This window comes from Coregonus lavaretus (assembly GCF_964263955.1).
Source record: "Coregonus lavaretus genome assembly, chromosome: 28".
NCBI classification, from domain to species: Eukaryota; Metazoa; Chordata; class Actinopteri; order Salmoniformes; family Salmonidae; genus Coregonus; species Coregonus lavaretus.
In genome coordinates, this window is record NC_140015.1 from 11,738,746 (window position 1) to 11,762,955 (window position 24,210).

Sequence of the window (24,210 nt, forward strand, 5' to 3'; positions counted from 1 at the left end):
ATTATGTATGTAATATTCATTTATGCAACCTAATTATGCACTTTATCCTGCATGAAAGACAACACACAAAAAAAACTGTACCAAACAAATGGTTGGTAGGCTATGCTCCTGTCCAAAACTAGGCCTCACATGGCTCCAATGACAACTGGACAGCACAATAGCCTATACAGTGGGACTCCCAATAAACTGCTCTTGCATAGTGGCCTCCTTTATATCACAGTTATTTCAGGTTAATGTTTTGATATCCAATAGCCTAATGATGTAGGCTGGGCCTAGGCTAAAGGGAGAAATAGGCTAGGCCTAATTCTATAGAATTCTAAATAATGGCAGAATATTGCCCTGGGGAAAAATGCATGTAGGCTACACTTCGTCCAGGGTTATTACCAAATGTAATTATTTGTGTCCATAATGAAGAAGGCTAATGCTAAAAGCAGTGTTCACAGATAAAGGGGGAACGGAGGAGGGGAGGGCGAACTAGTGAGCGGAGATATAAGAGTTCGGGTTGTTAGCTGGGGCAGTTGTCGAGAGGTAGGCTATTGCAATTGTGATACAAACCGAAAAAACTATGAAATCCGCCTTCGCAGCTGCCGAAACAACGGTAGCATGGTAGCTTTTGAAGGGAGTTTGCAAGACGAGCGCCGATATCTATACGTTACTGCAATTGTAACACCGAATTACTTATCCCCCTGATCGAGTCGGGTAAACCACCGTCCGAGATGGGGAAGGAGGTTAATGGTGTTTCGCGGAGCCGGTTTGAGGTGAGTTTATAATATATGCGATTGATAGATGACATAATTATTTTTGATTGGTGTTATGGTGTTTGTTAAAATGCGTCCATGGTTGCGCACCGTTGCAGTTTCCGCAGTCAATGTTTGGATTAGGGCAAACGTTGTTTCAAGTAACGACAACATCTTGATTTCTTCAATAGCCTACCAGAATTTGCCATTATTAAATGGGATTATAGTTTCACATGTTGTGTTTTATAAAGCATTCATAGGTTTCAAGGCTGATTAAAATTGTGGAGCCTATCCGAGCTTTCTCTTTGTGCCGTCAAAACAAAGACAATGGCATAAAGACAGACTTTTAGGCTTCACACTGATACGAAGCTCTATATCTTCCTTCATTTTATAAACAGAAAATGTGATATAATATTCGGGCCTACTCCATCCTACTGTGGCTGAGTTATTTCACAGAGTTGGAGAATTGGATTGTTGTCTTTGCTCAGCTAGGGTTCTGTGTGTAGGCTCATGGCCGCTGTGGGTTGATTCTGCTACATATGGGCCATTCGCTCCGCCACGACTCGGCTATTCCACCACCACACTCCAAATATCAACAGCAAATACAACATGATCTATCTGTTTTTCAAATCATACAGGCTGTGATTTCCCTATAGATGTTTACGTTGACAGAAGCCCCATGTTGTTTGTTATGCAAGCGATCGTTATTCAACGTTGTGGCAAAGTTTTCGTCGCTTTATACACAGCGATAAAGAATGCACCAAATGTGAAATATGGCTTTGGATAAATGCAGTCTCATTAACAAATGCCGTCCGTGTGTGTTCACGCCGTGACATTGGCCTGTCTACCCTGAGCACTCGGTGTTGTTTAATCCTCAACTAGGCGGCGTGGGATTTGTGTGGTTTTATTTATTTTTAACGGTGCAACAGCTGACGACTCAGAAGATTCAGGCCGTACCTTCTGGCCTGACCGGTTGACAGCTGCCGCAGATACGTGATCTGTAGTTTATTAGCCAATAACAATGGACTTCAACGGTTTGGAGAGTAGAATTGAAATTGTGTTGCATTTATAGGCAGGCCTATTCTTAGTCACCCCCCTGTTTTTTTATGGATCAACATATTGCATATTGTCAAGTGGCCTAGTGTTGATGATTGAAACGATACAGTTTGATGTGCCCTCTATCTTGCGTTGTGTGTATTTAGTTTCCAAAGGGATGAGGTAGGGGTGTTGTCCTCAGCAATCCTTACAGTGTGAATCAATCAGTGAGCTCAGCTCATGTAGTGTAACTAAGGCAAGGCAACACATATCTCTTAAGTCTTGAGCATTTCAAACAGTTTTTCATAGACCAGAGCCTAAAATGTTATAAGAGAATTCTAAATTCTAACCCATTGACTTTGAGTTTTGTTTTGTATTCTGAACATTGTATTTCAACGTTTTTTTAGACCACACCATCAGTTATTTAACTAATAGAAAGTCATTGATATCTAGAGATATTCTGGATATGATTTCATATTCAACTAGTAGAGAAAATAGTGAACAATTAGTACAGTTTACTTTTTCCATATCATGATGGTAAATTATCCAAAATGAGTTATTTAAAAAATGTCTAAATAGTATGAGTATGATTGGAGATTCAAACATGTTTTAGCCTTATTTCAAAACCATCTGATATACAATAGGATATATCACATGGAAGAGTATTTCTCACCATTCAAGAAAAGGTACTCTGTAATAATATGTGACATAACATACTCAAATCATAAGGGCAGTTCCATGGTAACAGAATTGCATTGAGTCTGATTTTCACTTAAAATGTATGCCAAACAAAAACCATTGATTTCAAAGTTTAACAAACCATACAACTCTATGCACAAGGACTACCTTTGAAAACAATTTACACTGAACATTTTACAAAAACACATTTACTGGAAGAACTGTGCAGATGCAAAGTTTGGTAACAGAAGTTCGGTAAAATCACAGTGTCAACATTTTCCAGAAACTCAAAACATCTGCTCCGAATTAAGATTCAACGATGTCTGCAGACAGAATGGGGTGTCAGCTATGACATGACACATTGACTTAGAAAAAATCTCTTTTGATTATTAAACTACAGCAAGTGAAGTGGATTTACACCCGGTAATGGAATTGCAGTAACAGAATTTCATCATGGGTCCCTGATCTGTACTACACAGAAATGCATAGTTATGGATATGAATGTCATTCCCTTCATGGTTATGTATCCTAAATAGGTATACAAACGTATACATATTTAATATCCTCCTCTGCATATTTGGGTATTATTCTACACACTGGCTATTATTTTAATGAGCTCTGCCCCCAAACAAGACCAAATTTGGTTCGTCCAGACCAAATCAAAACCAATCATAGACCTCATGTTTCACAAGTTTGTACAACACAATATAACTCAGTAAAGGACAGAACCGTAGAGTTCAGTATAGTTTACCATTTTAGCCAATTCAATTGCAGAAATTCAGTTACCAATTATAATTATTTTAGATTACATTTTTTTATTAGTATTTTTGTGTGTTGTTGTTGGAAATTCTGTTACTGATTTGGACATTTTGGGGTTTAATCACTTAATAATTAATAAACAAAATGTATATCAGTAAAAACACTAACTTATTAATAGGTCTACCTTTTGCTTGTTACTTCTTAAAGAGATGTTGGTTTTTGGTAAAGGAATTAAGGCACAAGGAAATGTTTCTTAAACTTAGACAAGGCCATTTTTTTTTTTATACACAAAACTAAACATGTTGATATTAGTTGGCAGGGGTCTTTATTTACGTCCGCATTATTGTTTTGATGTAATTTTAATACCTTTAAGACTTTTTCTGGTAGATGTTTTCTAAGCCCCCTTTTCCATCTGTTTGACCAGAAATCAAAGCCTTTACTTATTCTGAAATGTTTAGGATGGAAAATGGTTGAAAAATGTGTATATGCCTTAATTTCTCAACAATATAGACTCTTAGCTTTCATTTGACTCCCAATTTGACATGCTCCTGTGAACTTCACATGTTGGTGCTCATGGGTCCTTTTTAAATGGAAATGACCAATAACTACTGTAGACCTGCAAACAACCATATAAAGTTACACCACAAAGGAAAAACATTGTAGCCTACGTGCCCCAGACCATGTGCATTTGGAAATGGCCGTGGATTATTTGACCTGTTGAGTAGTTCTCTGAAAGGCAAGCTGTCAGAGTGAATTTGCCCCAAATCCAAAAGCCTGTCCTTTCCTGCTCCCTCGGAGTGTGAAAGTAAACAGGGATCGTAGGAGAGGCTTAATGTACTATTGACCCAGTGTGTCCACTGAATTTGTATAATAAGTTAACAGAAAATAAATCATAGGTTCACATTCAAAATATACATACAGTGCATTCGGAAAGTATTCAGACCCCTTGACTTTTTCCACATTTTGTTACGTTAGAGCCTTATTCTAAAATTTATGAAATTGTTTTTTCCCCCCTCATCAATCTATAATAATAATAATATGCCATTTAGCAGATGCTTTTATCCAAAGCGACTTACAGTCATGCGTGCATACATTTTTGTGTATGGGTGGTCCCGGGGATCGAACCCACTACCCTGGCGTTACAAGCGCCGTGCTCTACACACAATACCCCGTAATGACAAAGCAAAAACAGGTTTTTATAAATTTTTGCAAAGAAGAAAACAATGAGATGATCAGACCGGATCGAAGGAAGCAAAAGACATCTCACACCGGGTTTGATTAGGAGACAGAAAATGTCTCCCTTCCTCTCGATCTCTCTTCATCCCACTCACTCTATCACCCCCTTTCTCCTGTCAAGCTTTGCCATTGAACCTATCTCGACTGATGAGACAGTGATTGTTTATCATTGGTTATGTGCTAAAGCTGTGGAGCAGAGAGAATAGAGGAAGTCCTAGCTGGTCCTGCTGTGAGTGACAGAGCCAGAGGAAGTTAACACGCTCTTCTTCATCTCTTCCTCACAGATGTTCTCAAACAGCGATGAGGCCGTCATCAATAAGAAGCTGCCCAAGGAGCTGTTGCTACGGTGAGTTGGGCTTTTCAATGACTGGGCTGGATGCAGACACAGAATATGGCATGCCACATGCTCAACACCATCAAATATCTTAACCTGCCCAAAACACAGCTGTGTACACTCTGATCCACCTGCTCTTTCCCTTTTCCACACAACACAGCCACTGACAATTAGGGAGGTTACATCATGACACTTGAGTGGTCACCTTAGAAACTAAGGGTCACTATACTGAGGCTTTAGTGGCTTGGTCAACATCCCCAACCAACTGCCATATGCCACTCCCTTCATGCTCCCCATCCCACTTCCCCAATTTCTCCTCCCCCAATGCTAAAACTGTAAATAAACACAGATGGTCTGGGCTATAAAACATTCAAATCGATTAAGCATTAAAAAAAAGTCAAAAGCCCCTGAGCAAACAGAAAATGGAGGCCATAACTCAAGCCTGGGTCTCGCCAGCAGAACGGGGGCCACAGACTGAGCTCTGATTTACTAGGGCTTTTGGGTTAGGGGCAGGCTGGCCAAGGCCAATTGCAACAGTATACTCACCCTACATCACACTGGGTTGCAGAGTGCAATGTGTTACATATGAATCGATCACACATACATACATACATACAGTGGGGAAAAAAAGTATTTAGTCAGCCACCAATTGTGCAAGTTCTCCCACTTAAAAAGATGAGAGAGGCCTGTAATTTTCATCATAGGTACACCTCAACTATGACAGACAAATTGAGATTTTTTTTCTCCAGAAAATCACATTGTAGGATTTTTAATGAATTTATTTACAAATTATGGTGGAAAATAAGTATTTGGTCACCTACAAACAAGCAAGATTTCTGGCTCTCACAGACCTGTAAATTCTTCTTTAAGAGGCTCCTCTGTCCTCCACTCGTTACCTGTATTAATGGCACCTGTTTGAACTTGTTATCGGTATAAAAGACACCTGTCCACAACCTCAAACAGTCACACTCCAAACTCCACTATGGCCAAGACCAAAGAGCTGTCAAAGGACACCAAAAACAAAATTGTAGACCTGCACCAGGCTAGGAAGACTGAATCTGTAATAGGTAAGCAGCTTGGGAGCAATTATTAGGAAATGGAAGACATACAAGACCACTGATAATCTCCCTCGATCTGGGGCTCCACGCAAGATCTCACCCCGTGGGGTCAAAATGATCACAAGAACGGTGAGCAAAAATCCCAGAACCACACGGGGGGACCTAGTGAATGACCTGCAGAGAGCTGGGACCAAAGTAACAAAGCCTACCATCAGTAACACACTACGCCGCCAGGGACTCAAATCCTGCAGTGCAAGACGTGTCCCCCTGCTTAAGCCAGTACATGTCCAGGCCCGTCTGAAGTTTGCTAGAGTGCATTTGGATGATCCAGAAGAGGATTGGGAGAATGTCATATGGTCAGATGAAACCAAAATAGAACTTTTTGGTAAAAACTCAACTCGTCGTGTTTGGAGGACAAAGAATGCTGAGTTGCATCCAAAGAACACCATACCTACTGTGAAGCATGGGGGTGGAAACATCATGCTTTGGGGCTGTTTTTCTGCAAAGGGACCAGGACGACTGATCCGTGTAAAGGAAAGACTGAATGGGGCCATGTATCGTGAGATTTTGAGTGAAAACCTCCTTCCATCAGCAAGGGCATTGAAGATGAAACGTGGCTGGGTCTTTCAGCATGACAATGATCCCAAACACACCGCCCGGGCAACGAAGGAGTGGCTTCGTAAGAAGCATTTCAAGGTCCTGGAGTGGCCTAGCCAGTCTCCAGATCTCAACCCCATAGAAAATCTTTGGAGGGAGTTAAAAGTCTGTGTTGCCCAGCGACAGCCCCAAAACATCACTGCTCTAGAGGAGATCTGCATGGAGGAATGGGCCAAAACACCAGCAACAGTGTGTGAAAACCTTGTGAAGACTTACAGAAAACGTTTGACCTGTGTCATTGCCAACAAAGGGTATATAACAAAGTATTGAGAAACTTTTGTTATTGACCAAATACTTATTTTCCACCATAATTTGCAAATAAATTCATAAAAAATCCTACAATGTGATTTTCTGGATTTTTTTTCTTCTCATTTTGTCTGTCATAGTTGACGTGTACCTATGATGAAAATTACAGGCCTCTCTCATCTTTTTAAGTGGGAGAACTTGCACAATTGGTGGCTGACTAAATACAGCAAGGCAGCAAGGCAGTATTCACACCCCTTGACTTCCTCCACCTTTTGTTGTGCTACAGTCTGAATTTAAAATGGATGAAATTGTGATTTTTATTTTGTCACTGGCCTATACACAATACCCCATAATGTCCAAGGGGAATTGTTTTTTGAAGGAAGGAAACTGCTCAGGAATTTCACCATGAGGCCGGTGGTGACTTTAAAACAGTTACAGGGTTTTTAATGGCTGTGATAGAAGGACACTGAGGATGGATCAACAGCATTGTAGTTACTCCACAATACTAATCTAATTGATAGTGAAAAGAAGGAAGCCTGTACAGAATACACATATTCCAAAACATTAAACATGTATCCTGTTTGCAACAAGGGACTAAAGTAATATTGCAAAAAATGTGGCAAAGCAATTAACTTTTTGTCCTGAATACAAAGTGTTATATTTGGGGCCAATACATTACAAAGTACCACTCCATATTTTCAAGCATAGTGGTGGTGCATCATGTTATGGGTATGCTTGTAATTCTTAAGGACTGTGGAGTTCTTCAGGATTAAAAAGAAACGGAATGAAGCTAAGTACAGGGGAAAAAAATCCTAGATGAATTCACCTTTCAGCAGGACAATAACCTAAAACTCAAGGCCAAATCTACACTGGAGTTGCTTACCAAAAAGACACTGAATGTTCCTGAGTGGCTGAGTTACAGTTTGACTTACAGTGAGGGGAAAAAGTATTTGATACCCTGCTGATTTTGTACGTTTGCCCACTGACAAAGAAATGCTCAGTCTATAATTTTAATGGTAGGTTTATTTGAACAGTGAGAGACAGAATAACAACAAAAAAATCCAGAAAAACGCATGTAAAAAATGTTAGAAATTGATTTGCATTTTAATGAGGGAAATAAGTATTTGACCCCCTCTCAATCAGAAAGATTTCTGGCTCCCAGGTGTCTTTTTATACAGGTAACGAGCTGAGATTAGGAGCACACTCTTAAAGGGAGTGCTCCTAATCTGTTTGTTACCTGTATAAAAGACACCTGTCCACAGAAGCAATCAATCAATCAGATTCCAAACTCTCCACCATGGCCAAGACCAAAGAGCTCTCCAAGGATGTCAGGGACAAGATTGTAGACCTACACAAGGCTGGAATGGGCTACAAGACCATCGCCAAGCAGCTTGGTGAGAAGGTGACAACAGTTGGTGAGATTATTTGCAAATGGAAGAAACACAAAATGACTGTCAATCTCCCTCTGCCTGGGGCTCCATGCAAGATCTCACCTCGTGGAGTTGCAATGTTCATGAGAACGGTGAGGAATCAGCCCAGAACTACACGGGAGGATCTTGTCAATGATCTCAAGGCAGCTGGGACCATAGTCACCAACAAAACAATTGGTAACACACTATGCCGTGAAGGACTGAAATCCTGCAGCGCCCGCAAGGTCCCCCTGCTCAAGAAAGCACATATACAGGGCCGTCTGAAGTTTGCCAATGAACATCTGAATGATTCAGAGGAGAACTGGGTGAAAGTGTTGTGGTCAGATGAGACCAAAATCGAGCTCTTTGGCATCAACTCAACTCGCTGTGTTTGGAGGAGGAGGAGTGCTGCCTATGACCCCAAGAACACCCTCCCCACCGTCAAACATGGAGGTGGAAACATTATGCTTTGGGGGTGTTTTTCTGCTAAGGGGACAGGACAACTTCACTGCATCAAAGGGACGATGGACGGGGCCATGTACCGTCAAATCTTGGGTGAGAACCTCCTTCCCTCAGCCAGGGCATTGAAAATGGGTCGTGGATGGGTATTCCAGCATGACAATGACCCAAAATACACGGCCAAGGCAACAAAGGAGTGGCTCAAGAAGAAGCACATTAAGGTCCTGGAGTGGCCTAGCCAGTCTCCAGACCTTAATCCCATAGAAAATCTGTGGAGGGAGCTGAAGGTTCAAGTTGCCAAACATCAGCCTCGAAACCTTAATGACTTGGAGAAGATCTGTAAAGAGGAGTGGAACAAAATCCCTCCTGAGATGTGTGCAAACCTGGTGGCCAACTACAAGAAACGTCTGACCTCTGTGATTGCAAACAAGGGTTTTGCCACCAAGTACTAAGTCATGTTTTGCAGAGGGGTCAAATACTTATTTCCCTCATTAAAATGCGAATCAATTTATAACATTTTTAACATGCGTTTTTCTGGATTTTTTAGTTGTTGTTCTGTCTCTCACTGTTCAAATAAACCTCTCTCTCTCTCTCTCTCTCTCTCTCTCTCTCTCTCTCTCTCTCTCTCTCTCTCTCTCTCTCTCTCTCTCTCTCTCTCTCTCTCTCTCTCTCTCTCTCTCTCTCTCTCTCTCTCTCTCTCTCTCTCTCTCATATATATTACAGTCCCAGTCAAAAGTTTGGACACACCTACTCATTCAAGGTTTTTTTTTAAATTTGTACTATTTTTTACATTGTACAATAATAGTGAAGACATCAAAACTATGAAATAACACATTGAATCATGTAGTAAGCAAAAAAGTGTTAAATGAATTAATTTATTTGAGATTCTTCAAATAGCCACCCTTTGCCTTGATGACAGCTTTGCACACGCTTGGCATTCTCTCAACCAGCTTCATGAGGTAGTCACCTGGAATGCATTTCAATTAACAGGTGTGCCTTCTTCAAAGTTAATTTGTGGAATTTCTTTCCTTAATGCGTTTGAGCCAATCAGTTGTGTTGTGACAAGGTAGGGGCGGTATACAGAAGATAGCCCTATCTGGTAAAAAAACAAGTCCATATTATGGCAAGAACGGCTCAAATAAGCAAAGAGAAACGACAGCCCATCATTACTTTAAGACATGAAGGTCAGTCAATACGGAACATTTCAAGAACTTTGAACGTTTCTTCAAGTGCAGTCGCAAAAACCATCAAGCGCTATGATGAAACTGGCTCTCATGAGGACCACCGCAGGAATGGAAGACACAGAGTTACCTCTGCTGCAGAGGATACGTTCATTAGAGTTACCAACCTCAGGAATTGCAGCCCAAATAAATGCTTCAGAGTTCAAGTCACAGACACATCTCAACATCAACTGTTCAGTGGGGACTGTGTGAATCAGGCCTTCATGGTCGAATTGCTGCAAAGAAACCAATACTAAAGGACACCAATAAGAAGAAGAGACCTGCTTGGGCCAAGAAACACGAGCAATGGACATTAGACTGGTGGAAATGTGTCCTTTTGGTTTGGAGTCCAAATGTGAGATTTTTGGTTCCAACCGCTGTGTCTTTTTGAGACGCAGAGTAGGTGAACGGATGATTTCTGCATGTGTGGTTCCCACCGTGAAGCATGGAGGTGTGATGGTGTGGGGGTGCTTTGCTGGTGACACTGTCTGTGATTTATTTAGAATTCAAGGCACACTTAACCAGCATGGCTACCACAGCATTCTGCAGCGGTACACCATCCCATCTGGTTTGCGCTTAGTGGAACTATAATTTGTTTTTCAACAGGACAATGACCCAACACACCTGTAAACCAAGAAGGAGAGTGATAGAGTGCTGCATCAGATGACCTGGCCTCCACAATCACCTGACCTCAACCCAATTGAGATGGTTTGGGATGAGTTTGACCGCGGAGTGAAGGAAAAGCAGCCAACAAGTGCTCAGCATATGTGGGAACTCCTTCAAGACTGTTGGAAAAGCATTCCAGGTGAAGCTGGTTGAGAGAATGCCAAGAGTGCAAAGCTGTCATCAAGGCAAAGGGTGGCTACTTTGAAGAATCAAAAATATATTTTGATTTGTTTAACACATTGTTTTGGTTACTACATGTGTTATTTCATAGAAAATAGTAAAAATAAAGAGAAACCCTTGAATGGTGTGTCCAAACTTTTGACTGGTACTTTGTATATACGTACACACACACACACACAAAAGTATGTGGACCCACCTTCAAATTAGTGGATTCGGCTATTTCAGTCACACCTGTTGCTGACAGGTGTATAAAATCGAGCACACAGCCATGCAATCTCCATAGACATTGGCAGTAGAATAGCCTTATTGAAGAGCTCAGTGACTTTCAATGTGGCACCGTCATAGGATGCCACCTTTCCAACAAGTCAGTTTGTGAAATTTCTGCCCTGGTCAACTATAAGTGCTGTTATTGTGAAGTGGAAACGTCTAGGAGCAATAATGGCTCAGCCACGAAGCGGTAGCCACACAAACTCACAGAACGGAACCGCCGAGTGCTGAAGCGCGTAGTGCGTAAAAAATTGTCTGTCCTCGGTTGCAACACTCACTACAGAGTTCCAAAATGCATTTGGATGCAACGTCAGTACAATAACTGTTCGTCTGGAGCTTCATGAAATGGGTTACCATGGCCGAGCAGCCTCACACAAGCCTAAGATCACCATGCGTAATGCCAGGCGTCGGCTGGAGTGGTGTAAAGCTCGCCTCCATTGTACTCTGGAGCAGTGGAAACACGTTCTCTGGAGTGATGAATCACACTTCACCATCTGGCAGTCTGACGGCCGAATCTGGGTTTTCAGATGCCAGGAGAACGTTACCTGCTCGAATGCATAGTGCCAACTGTAAAGTTTGGTGGAAGAGGAATAATGGTCTGGGGCTGTTTTTCATGGTTCGGGCTAGGCCCCTAACTTCCAGTGAAGGGAAATCTTAACGCTACAGCATACAATGACATTCTAGACGATTCTGTGCTTCCAACTTTGTGGCAACAGTTTGGGGAAGGCCCTTTCCTCTTTCAGCATGACAATGCCCCCGTGCGCAAAGCGAGGTCCATACAGAAATGGTTTGTCGAGATCGGTGTGGAAGAACTTGACTGGCCTGCACAGAGCCCTCACTAATGCTCTTGTGGCTTAATGGAAGCGAGTCCCGGCAGCAATCTTCCAACATTTAGTGGAAAGCCTTCCCAGAAGAGTAGAGGTTGTCATAGCAGCAAAGGGGGGACCAACTCCATATTGATGCCCATGATTTTGGAATGAGATGTTCGACGAGCAGGTGTCCACATACTTTTGGTCATGTAGTGTATGTGTGTGTTTATTTTTTTTGTTACACACACACACACACAGAGTATACCGAACATTAGAAACACCTTCCTAATATTGAGTTGCACCCCCCCCTTTTGCACTCGGAACAGCTTCAATTCGTCGGGGCATGGACTCTACAAGGTGTCGAAGGCGTTCCACAGCCATGCTGGCCCATGTTGACTCCAGTGCTTCCCACAGTTGTCAAGTTGGCTGGATATCCTTTTGGGTGGTGGACTATTCTTGATACACATGGGAAACTGTTGAGCGTGAAAAACCCAGCAGCGTTGCAGTTCTCGACACAAACCAGTGGCTCCTACTACCAAACTCCGTTCAAAGAAACTTAAATTTTTTGTCTTACCCATTCACCCTCTGAATGGCACACATACACAATAAATGTCTCAAGGCTTAAAAATCCTTCTTTAACCTGTCTCCTCCGCTTCATCTACACTGATTTGAAGTGGATTTAACAAGCGACATGAATAAGGGATCGTAGCTTTCACCTGGTCAGTGTACAGTATGTCATGGAAAGAGCAGGTGTTCTTAATGTGTGTGTGTAATGCCCCACCACACAATCTTTCTGCAAAAGTAAACTATTTATCTATCCTTCAAACACAATAACCATAATAGAGTGAACATAAATTCTCACACACACACACACACACACAATAACACAATCATAACAGTGTCGTATGCAGTGTATGCTCATCAAAACACATACTGGCATACATAGCAGAGTTCTGTATGTAATTATATGGGTAGAACAGGGATTCTGGGCAGAGCCTTGTATACATAGAGGGCTCTGGTTCTGATTCTGGGTACCAGGGGTTCTGAACCATCCCTGTCTGTGTTCCAGAATCTTCTCCTTTCTGGATGTGGTGACACTCTGTCGCTGTGCCCAGGTCTCACGGGTGAGTTTGTGTTTTTGAAGTGTGTATTTGGTTCAGTGTGAGTGTGTGCAATTGTGTGTTGGACAGAATAGTGAAACCAGTGAAGTTGACCTTGTGCCGCTCTCTCCCTCAGTCGTGGAATGTGCTCGCCCTGGACGGCAGTAATTGGCAGAGGATCGACCTTTTCGACTTTCAGAGAGATATTGAGGTCAGGAAGTCTTCCATATCCCTTATTCTCTTATCCTCTCCATCTCCTCCTCACCTCCCATTGATTTATCCATTTTTTTGTCTGTCTTGCCATCTTTTATGGAAACAAAGTGGACATTCATGACTTTAACCTTTTTGACCTTATAAACTTGCATGTATGCGAACGAGAAGATGATCTGGGGATGAATCTATGTTTTATGAGAGGCGTTTGTTTGTTTGTGTGCGTGTGTTGCAGGGGCGAGTGGTGGAGAACATCTCAAAACGGTGTGGGGGATTCCTGAGGAAGCTGAGTCTGAGGGGCTGTCTGGGGGTCGGGGACAGCGCTCTGAGGTGAGGACTGATTGGGAATCTGGCGTAGACTGGGTGCTCTGGGCACTGAGAAAGGAGGGTGAGGGGAGGAGATTTATGTGGGAGCTGGAGGGCAAGTACACACACTCCAGTGCAAATATGTCTGTTCTGGTTTGTTTTTCAACAGAACCTTCTCCCAGAACTGCAGGAATATTGAGCTGCTTAGTTTGAATGGCTGCACCAAGATTACTGACAGGTATTTGCAGACATTTATGCCTTATGCTTGTTTGCCTAGTATAATTATGTTATGCTAATGTATTAAGTGTTACATTATTATATCTTTAAGCCTCGTGTCTCTTTCTCTCCCATGCAGCACATGTAATAGCCTCAGTAAGTTCTGTCCCAAGCTCAAGCACTTGGACCTCGCCTCCTGTACCTCAATCACCAACCTGTCACTCAAAGCACTTAGGTGAGTGGGGCTTCATGGTCTCTCTGTCTCCCTCTCTCTTGCACACACACTCATACTGTCAGCATTCCTGGAAAAACCTTGTCACTCACCTTTTGGTGATTTGATTATGAAGTAGTCGTCCCCCTTCATGTTCTGTGACAGTTTGTTGACGCTAGGACTAATATAAGCCATTCAAAATGTCCTATGACTTTTTTGCGATACAAGGTTTTTCCAGGGCTCCGACAATAGTCACTCTCACACACACACACACCAGGGAGTCTCCTCAGCAGGAGCAGATGGTTGCATCTGTTGTACAAGTGTAGGGTGAACAGGTCATTTAGCGATTCAGGGGATGTGCATAAATATGGCACACACATTTGTTGTTGTTTTGCTGGCTTTTTATCTAATATCTGTGTCGTGGTCTGACCCATTTCTTCCCCTGCAGTGAGGGCTGTCCTCTGTTAGAGCAGCTCAACATCTCGTGGTGTGACCAGGTGACTAAGGATGGCATCCAGGCCTTGGTACGATGCTGCCCTGGACTCAAAGGCCTTTTCCTCAAGGGCTGCACACAGGTAAGGCCAGGGCCAGGGCAGGGCAACAAAAGGGTCAGCTGGAGATGGGACCAGGCTAAAGTTAAATTGGACCATTAAAAAGCGTAAGGTCGCTACCTCAGTCTAAGCAAGGTGCATGAACAGAAGAACGGACTGGATACGTGAGAGGTATTCAGACACCCTTGGAGGTGAAATAAACAAATGGATTGTGTAAGTTTAGTATTGTAGCCAGGAGGATGAGGCGTAGACTAAAGGGCTGACTGAGGGGAGAGGGGCTTAGCTAGTCTAGATATGGGACCAGGGCTAATGTTTGTATTGCAAGCAGTGTGATGGGGATGGTAGATCCAAACTGCAGGTAGGACATTTAGTTGCTGAAGGGGGTTAGCTAGCTAGCTCATTGGTGGGGTTACCTTGGTGCACTGCTAATGGGATTTCAAATGACACCCTCTCTCTCTCTCTCACTCCCTCTCTGTCTCCTATCTGCTTCTTTCCATCTCCACCTATTAACTAGTTGGAGGATGAAGCACTGAAGCACATTGGGGCACACTGTCCAGAGCTGGTCACTCTCAACTTGCAGACGTGTTCGGTAAGCAAGCACCTCTTTCACAGTGTTTGTGTCACATAACAGCAAAACCTGCTGGTCACAGCTCCAAAATAGTGAGTGTCTTGCTTGATATTTCAGCACCCATCATGTTTGGGGCTGAATGTTTTGTTGTGGTGGGTTGGGGGCTTGTAACTCCTGAATAGGTTTGTCATTGAGAAATGATGAATCTCTAATAGCTGTTGTGGGGTTGTGGCCATCCATATGGTAGGTAAATGGGTCATGTCCTGTCTCTCCTCTGCTGTCTTTTTTTTTTTTTGTGGATGAGGGGAATTTCTGGTGTACAAGGCTGCTCAGTCAGTCTACCCTGCAGTAGAGGGGCTGGTGTGGACTGAGGCCTACCCTGCCATCTAACCTACATGCCTAATAGCGTGTGAAATCCACCCAGACAACACATTTGTTTCTCTGGCATCCTCTTTATCTGTGTCTCCAAATTCCCTTCCTGCTGTGTCTACACCCCAAATGCCTCTCACCCTCCCTCCCTCCCTGTTTCCTTCCTTGTCTCCCTTTCACTTTGTCTCACCTTTCAGCAGCTTCCTCATCTTTTGCCAGACTCGCCTCTTTTTGTCATCCTCTGTTCTCTCTCTCTTTTTACACCCGTGCTTTCTCTGTTTGGCTCCCCCTCGCAACTTTCTGCAATCTTGTAAGATAAGAACTATAGAGGGAAAAGAGATTAAAATATATCACAAAAACCAAGATATGATTCTCATTCCCCATTCTGAGGAGGTGGATATTCATAGCCTACGGCATTAGTTATGATAATTTTATGTTAATTTTGATAATGGTGTTATAGCTGTTTGATGCCGTGGAAGTTCTGCTAGTGACCCGTGTCCGTTTCCCTCTGAGCAGCAGATCACAGACGAAGGTCTCATTACTATATGCCGGGGCTGTCACCATCTGCAGTCCCTGTGTGTCTCAGGTTGTGCCAACATCACAGACGCCATCCTCCACGCCCTGGGACTGAACTGCCCCCGCCTCAGGTTGGTACTCCCCCTGCTCCTAGTCCTCCTCCTCACCCCAGACCCCTGCTCCAACCCCTCCACACTGGTCTCAGGTGTGTCCCCCCCCCCCCCCCCCCCCGCCTCATCCAACCCACATCCACGCTACCCCCACCCATCCCTGCTTCTAACCCCTGTTCACTCCAAATAACACCAGAAACTCCATACAACTACTCATACAGGGGTACCCTTTAAGACTCAGATACACCCCTCTCTCCTTTCTGGTTAGTGCCCAAGTTAACCCATCTTGTATTTCCTCAGACACGTCAATACGTAACACAGTTCCCCCGACCCATAACAGTATGTCCTGTCTCCTTTCAGAATATTAGAGGTGGCTCGCTGCTCTCAGCTCACAGATGTGGGCTTCACTACGCTAGCAAGGGTGAGTGTGGAAGCTGACGCAGGTTACACACACACATCTCTGACATATAAATTATGTGTTGTCTTACTCTTTTCATTTTTTCCCCCTGGCAGAATTGTCATGAGCTGGAAAAGATGGACCTGGAAGAGTGTGTGCAGGTGAGCTAGCCTGTGCAGTGCGCACGTTCACACACACACACTCACATACACTGTAGCACCATCTACCAGAAGGATAGCTTAGTGGTTAAGAGCGTTGTGCCAGTAACCGAAAGGTCGCTGGTTCTAATCCCCGAGCCGACTAGGTGAAAAATCTGTCGGTGCCCTTGAGCAAGGCACTTAACCCTAATTGCTCATGTAAGTCGCTCTGGATAAGAGCGTCTGCTAAATGAAGACAAAAATAAAGATACGTTTGTTTCTGTCTCTCCCCAGATCACGGACGGCACACTTATCCAGTTGTCCATCCACTGCCCTCGTCTGCAAGTTCTGGTGAGCCCTAGCTAATGGCTTCTATCCTAAGAGCTTGTCTCAAACTTGCTTTGTTCAATCTAAGGAACGTCTTTCAATTCTATGAAATACATTTTTTTTGTTTTCACCTTTATTTAACCAGGTAAGCCAGTTGAGAACAAGTTCTCATTTACAACTGCGACCTGGCCAAGATAAAGCAAAGCAGTGCGATAAAAACAACAACACAGAGTTACATATGGGGTAAACAAAACATAAAGTCAAAAATACAACAGAAAATACATATACAGTGTGTGCGAATATAGTAAGTTATGGAGGTAAGGCAATAAATAGGCCATAGTGCAAAATAGTTACAATTTAGTATTAACACTGGAATGATAGATGTGCAAAAGATGATGTGCAAATAGAGATACTGGGGTGCAAATTAGCAAAATAAATAACAATATGGGGATGAGGTAGTTGGGTGGGTTAATTTCAGAATGGCTGTGTACAGGTGCAGTGATCAGTAAGCTGCTCTGACAAATGACGCTTAAAGTTAGTGATGGAGATAAGAGTCTCCAGCTTCAGAGATTTTTGCAGTTTGTTCCAGTCATTGGCAGCAGAGAACTGGAAGGAATGGCGGCCAAAGGAGGTGTTGGCTTTGGGGATGACCAGTGAGAGATACCTGCTGGAGCGCAGACTACGGGTGGGTGTTGCTATGGTGACCAGTGAGCTAAGATAAGATGGGGATTTGCCTAGCAGTGATTTATAGATGACCTGGAGCCAGTGGGTTTGGCGACGAATATGTAGTGAGGGCCAGCCAACAAGAGCGTACAGGTCACAATGGTGGGTAGTATATGGGGCTTTGGTGACAAAACGGATGGCACTGTGATAGACTACATCCAATTTGCTGAGTAGAGTGTTGGAGGCTATTTTGTAAATGACATCGCCGAAGTCAAGGATCGGTAGGATAGTCAGTTTTACGAGGGCATGTTTGGCAGCATGAGGCTTTGTTGCGAAATAGGAAGCAGATTCTAGATCTAACTTTTGATTGGAGATGCTTAATGTGAGTCTGGAAGGAGAGTTTACAGTCTAACCAGACACCTAGGTATTTGTAGTTGTCCACATACTCTAGGTCGAGAGTAGTGATTGTAGTCGGGTGGGCGGGTGCAAGCAGCGTTCGGTTAAAGAGCATGCATTTAGTTTTACTAGTGTTTAAGAGCAGTTGGAGGCTACAGAAGGAGTGTTGTATGGCGTTGAAGCTCATTTGGAGGTTTGTTAACAGTGTCCAATGAAGGGCCAGATGTATACAAAATGGTGTCGTCCGCATAGAGGTTGATCCGAGCGTCACCAGCAGCAAGAGCGACATCATTGATATACACAGAGAATAGAGTCGGCCCGAGAATTGAACCCTGTGGCACCCCCATAGAGACGGCCAGAGGTCCAGACAACAGGCCCTCCGATTTGACACATTGAACTCTATCTGAGAAGTAGTTGGTGAACCAGGCGAGGCAGTCATTAGAGAAACCAAGGCTATTTAGTCTGCAAATAAGAATGCGGTGGTTGACAGAGTCGAAAGCCTTGGCCAGGTCGATGAAGACGGCTGCGCAGTACTGTCTTTTATCGATCGCGGTTATAATATCGTTTAGGAGCTTGAGCGTGGCTGAGGTGCACCCATGACCAGCTCGGAAACCGGATTGCATAGCGGAGAAGATACGGTGGGATTCGAAATGGTCGGTGATCTGTTTGTTAACTTGGCTTTCAAATACTTTCTAAAGGCAGGGCAGGATGGATATAGGTCTGTAACAGTTTGGATCTAGAGTGTCACCCCCTTTGAAGAGGGGGATGACCGCGGCAGCTTTCCAATCTCTGGGGATCTCGGACGTTACGAAAGAGAGGTTGAACAGGCTAGTAATAGGGGTTGCGACAATTTCGCCAGTTAATTTGAGAAAGAAAGGGTCCAGATTGTCTAGCCCAGCTGATTTGTAGTGGTCCAGATTTTTCAGCTCTTTCAGAACATCAGCTGTCTGAATTTGTGTGAAGGAGAAGCGGGGGGGGGGCATGGGCAAGTTGCAGCGGAGGGTGCAGAGCTGGTGGCCGGGGTAGTGGTATCCAGGTGGAAAGCATGGCCAGCCGTAGCAAAATGCTTGTTGAAATTCTCGATTATTGTAGATTTATCGGTGGTGACAGTGTTTCCTTTTCCAGTGTTCCCTTTCCATGGACTTTACAGTGCCCCAAAATGTTTTGGAGTTAGTGGTACAGGATGCACATTTCTGTTTGAAAAAGCTAGCCTTTGCTTTCCTAACTGATTGTGTATATTGGTTCCTGACTTCCCTGAAAAGTTGCATATCGCGGGGGCTGTTCGATGCTAATGCAGTACGCCACAGGATGTTTTTGTGCTGGTCAAGGGCAGTCAAGTCTGAGGAGAACCAGGGGCTATATCTGTTCTTAGTTCTGCATTTTTTGAATGGGACATACTTATTTAAGATTGAGAGGAAAGCACTTTTTTAAAGAACAACCAGGCGTCCTCTACTGACGGAATTAGGTCAATATCCATCCAGGATACCCGGGCCAGGTCAATTAGAAAGGCCTGCTCGCTGAAGTGTTTTAGGGAGCGTTTGACAGTGATGAGGGGTGGTCGTTTGACCGCGGACCCATTTACGAACGCAGGCAATAAGGCAGTGATCGCTGAGATCACTGAAGAACAACTTGTTTCCTAGATAATCCACACTCTCATAGTGTAATACCAAAAGAAACCCAGTGTGTGTCGGGTGACAGTACAGTGTTGCTGTTCTAAACTGTGCCCTTGTTGTTGTTGTGGTCTCTCTCTCAGAGCCTATCTCACTGTGAGCTGATTACTGACGATGGCATCAGACATCTGGGTAGCGGGCCCTGTGCCCATGACCGGCTGGAGGTGATCGAGCTGGACAACTGCCCCCTGATCACGGACGCCTCGCTGGAGCACCTGAAGAGCTGCCACAGCCTGGACCGCATCGAGCTCTACGACTGCCAGCAGATCACCCGCGCAGGCATCAAGAGACTAAGGGTAGGCACTGGTGGTATAGCATACATGGCTGCTTATGAGTTGTGCACGGACACCCAGACTCACATAGATTACAGTAGATGAATTAACATTTCTTAGATGCATTACACCAACACTTATCTTTTTATCTCTTTCTGTCCTCCTCTCCAGACCCATCTGCCTAACATCAAAGTGCACGCGTATTTCGCCCCCGTCACCCCACCCCCCTCGGTCGGGGGGAGTCGCCAGAGATTCTGTCGCTGCTGTATCCTGCTATGATGTGAAGACCACGCCCCTGTCCCCCACAGCCCAACTTCTGACCCGAACACCCCTGGCCCTGCTGCCCCTCCACCCAACCTAGCTCGGCATGGTCCGATCTGGCCTCAAGGTATACATGCTGGTGTGTGTCCCCGATTGGCACCGCAGAGAGAGGGAGAGAGCCCAACCACCACAGGGTCTGGGAAGAACCTTCCCAACGACATTCTCAAACCCACTCACAACAGCCTTTGTCAAACACACACATCACCACAGATGAACGTCAGCACATTCCCTGCTGTCCCCGGGCCCATGTTCTAAAGACAGCCCAGCATTACAGGGAGGATTACATAATAGAACCACTGCTGTTCACAGATTAGGCTCCTGATATACTGTATGGACTACATGTAGCTAGGGCTCACTTCATACAAGGTTCCCTAAGGACTACTATGACCTTTTACTGAAGTATCAGAAAGATAGGTTTGGATAAGAAACTCACATCCAATGTGTGTCTGTGGGCGCTGGGCAGATAACCAGAAACATGGCTAGAGCTACTATGAGGATATTGGTTTGGTAGAAATGTCCTCAGAATCTTTAAACGACTGACAAGCTACCTCTAGACAAAACTGCACTTCAATGTGAGTAGCTCTTTGTTAGCCTCTGATTCCAGACTGCCCACTCCAAACCTATAGCTAGGCCTGTTTTTTTTTTTTAACTAAAGACCCGTTTCCATTGGCACTTTGAAGTCAACCCAGGTTGGGCTGGCCTTGGTGGGCTAGCTGAAATTGCATTTCCACTGCCTCCAAAAATAATAAATGATGTCATGTTGCTAGGTAGCCAATATGTGACTGCAGCTGGCTTCGCTAATGTTGCTAACTAGCAAGATGTTGAATAATTTAATTCACCATCACCATGCTGTAACCAGCTGTAACTAACGTTACCACATACTCCTGTCAGTGCTAGCCATACTCAGAGCCATGTATTTAGATCGCTAACTAGCTGAACGGTTAGCGTCGTCGTTAGTATAACTGGCTAGCTAGTTTAATTCCTACCTTGCTTGCCATTACATTGGCTATTGGCTGCTAGCTAGCTAACCAATCAAACCAGACGACCGGTTTGATATGATGTAGCTGCGCTGGCTCGAATTTGAGAATTCCATTCGAACCAACTCGAATTTGCCCCGAATTTTAAGAGCCAGTGGAAAAGGGGCTTAATTGAACAGAGTCCTGGTGTCTTCTACAGCCATTAAACTGCCTACCAATCCCCCCCCCCCCCACACACACACATAGTGTAGATACAGTGGGTAGTAGTTATTCTCTAGACTCAAGGTAGCTACAGCTTAGTACAGGCCTGCTAAGGGATATGCTGAGTTTATCCAGCAAAATTACTTTTTAAAGAGTTATATGACTCACCTAATAGTTTACTGCCACATGACTACACACTGGTGCACACACACACAGCTCAATGCCCGTTTCCCCTTCCCCTCTCTCTGTTACAACCAGAAGCTTCATTGTACAAAACAAAAAAGAGAAAGACAAATATTTTTCTAAAAAGGACACCAATTGAGACTTACATGTGGGGACTTGAGAAGATGCCAAATGTTGCATGTAACAATTCTAGTTTTTTTAAAAATCTAAATGTAATATATGTAAGTACTGTGGAAATCCAGCACCATGGTGTGAAGGAGAGATTTACGTCAATGGGTCTCACACTATGAACTATGTTAAGCCATACACATACTGTACACACACAGGTGTGTGTGTGTATGTGTGTGAGAGAATGTTCCGGGGCTATGGGGAGTAGTTTGGACAGTGAACTAGCACCGGTTTTGGATCTTGGAGACATAATAAATCAGGCCACTGCAAGCTAGTCTTGTCAACAACAACAAAATATAGAATAGAGACACAAACACATCAAATGAAAAAGATTGACGTCACTGTGTGAGTTTGTGATACCAGGCAGACCAGGAGGACGGAAAGAAAAAGCCAACCGAAAACAAGGTATCTTAATTTTCATTTTTTTCTCCATTGGTGATGAGCATTCTTGATGAATGCGAGCTGGTGAACCACACACGGGTAGAAGAAGATGCCCAGTGTTGGAGTGCCAGGCTGCTAGCAGGCACCATGATCTGGTCAGTGACAGTGATACCCCTTCAACTCCCATGAGGCCTTGCAGAGGAAAGGGTGACAGTAGAGTTGACCCAGCCTCCAGCGCAACACCCCCCCTCTTTCTGCATGGGACCAGTGACATGGGAGGAGGAGGGGCCGCTGGGATTGGATAGATGCGGTCACTAAACAAGGAAGTAGTTTAGAATCTTGACCTGGAGTGAGCTGAGCGCACAACACTGGCCTGCTGAGAGACATGTTGGAGTGCAGGGGTATGTGTCCCAAACCGCCACTACTACCACCTTACCAAAATACTTTGGCCCCTGCTCATGAGTATCAAAGCCTTTCATCTGGATCCTTCCTCCTCTCCCACACTTTAACCTTCTCTGTTTTCTGTCTCTCCTCTTCTGTTCTCTCTGTTCTGTTTTTTCTTTTTATAGTTTAGTCTTTTTTTAGCCTTTTTCTGTTCAAGTTGGTGACTTCTACATCTCGTTCTCACCCCTCCCCTCTCTCTTTTCCGTTTGGTGTGTTTTGGGTTGGGGCTGTTTTTGTTTTGCATTCAGTCATGAGTTCAGTGTTTTCCCCCGTTAAGTTTGAGCCCTCTTGCAGTCCTTGGTTTTGGTCTTATGCAGTTTGTGTTCTATTAAGAGTTCTTGTTACCTAATGTCCAGAGTGTAGCCTTTGTACAGGAGGAAGGGTTGGAGCCAGTGCAATTTGTAATAGAAGTTAATGATGAGTCGGTAAGGATGAACCGGTGTTGCTTGTATGTATAATGGATGTTATACAACATATTGAATGTGTTTCCATGAAGGCGTTGTCTGGGAACGGGGGAGGGGGGGGGGGTTAGGGCCTAGGTTGTGTGTTGATGTAGCAGAAACAGATTCCTCTCCTGATGTGCTTTTCCTTTACTTGTTATGCCTTGGTTTGGGGATCCCCTAAAACTATGATGCAAACTGCTGCCCAGCCCACTATAGAAAACAAAACAAAAAACAGTTGGTACGCCCAATAGGAATTTTTTTATGTTCTCTAAAACTACATCTTTCAAACCAACCAGGCAAAACATTTAATGATGATTATTTTCTATTTTGTGATTTGTCAGTCGGAGTGGGAGGGGGATAATGCAAGCTGAGATTAATCCAGTCTAATCTGTTTTGTTTGAATGTGGGTTTATGGGGGATTAGAGAACATCCAGGAGCCAAGATGACAGAGATGCATAATGTACTCTCATACTACTCACCCTCTGGCTGGGTGCAACTGTACTCCCACTGCTCCGTACAGTCTGGAGTTACTAGAGGGAGAGGGAAAGTCATGGTGACGCCTGGATCCATAACACCTGTTTGCCCTCTTCACACATAGTTGCTGAGTCACAGGCACCACTTATATACGCTTAGTCATACACAGACGCACTGAGACTGAGACACACACGGTATGCACTGACCATTTGCACTGCCATGGACCTCTCTGAATCATAACTCAGTTCAGAGCGAAGGTATGCAGAGTAGACATGCATGCCTACACATACACACTATTGACAGCACAGACAACAGACAAATTCAGCCTCAAGCGGTTCCTTTAGAATGTATATATATACAAACACACGAGAACATGTCCATACCGGGTTGTCTCATAAACGACACAAACTGCCCTGTAGAATGTCAAGACTAAACACATGCAGAACAATTTATAGCGCTTCATCCCTCTGATTTTCCAGCAGTTTACATGGAAGATAACAGATTACTGTATTCTGGATCAGTCCATTTTCATGCCCACTCAGTCCCTATGACTAGACTGTGTGTTGGAGGGGGTGGGGGAAGGACGGCTGGCTGCATGAACAAGATGGTGGATCTAAAGTGTGTTCTTGGTAGTTTGACACCTGGGGATTACTTTATTTTTTTTGACAATGACTGTAGTTCATATAAATTAATGTAAATCTTTCCCTTTTTTTTTTTTTTTTTTTTTTTTTTTTTACAATTAACTGATTATAAATGAATATGTATGTATGAATAAATATATAACTATATTATTAAGATCTGCCTGTTATTTCTGTAATTGCAGTATGTTGAAGTGTTAATTTGTTTCGC

General features: G+C 43.8%; 1 protein-coding gene across 1 annotated transcript; it reads left to right on the plus strand.

The window, feature by feature from the left end:
* The first annotated feature begins 477 nt into the window (after window positions 1-477).
* Window positions 478-24,149, plus strand: LOC311103641 (F-box/LRR-repeat protein 20). Its single transcript, XM_084145247.1, has 15 exons — window positions 478-758; window positions 4,730-4,791; window positions 12,820-12,874; window positions 12,987-13,061; window positions 13,296-13,390; window positions 13,536-13,604; window positions 13,722-13,817; window positions 14,242-14,368; window positions 14,859-14,933; window positions 15,798-15,928; window positions 16,268-16,328; window positions 16,421-16,465; window positions 16,736-16,792; window positions 19,581-19,793; window positions 19,941-24,149. The coding sequence occupies exons 1-15, from the start codon at window positions 717-719 to the stop codon at window positions 20,046-20,048; spliced, it is 1,311 nt and encodes a 436-aa protein (XP_084001373.1). The 5' UTR covers window positions 478-716; the 3' UTR covers window positions 20,049-24,149.
* The last annotated feature ends 61 nt before the right edge of the window (window positions 24,150-24,210 follow it).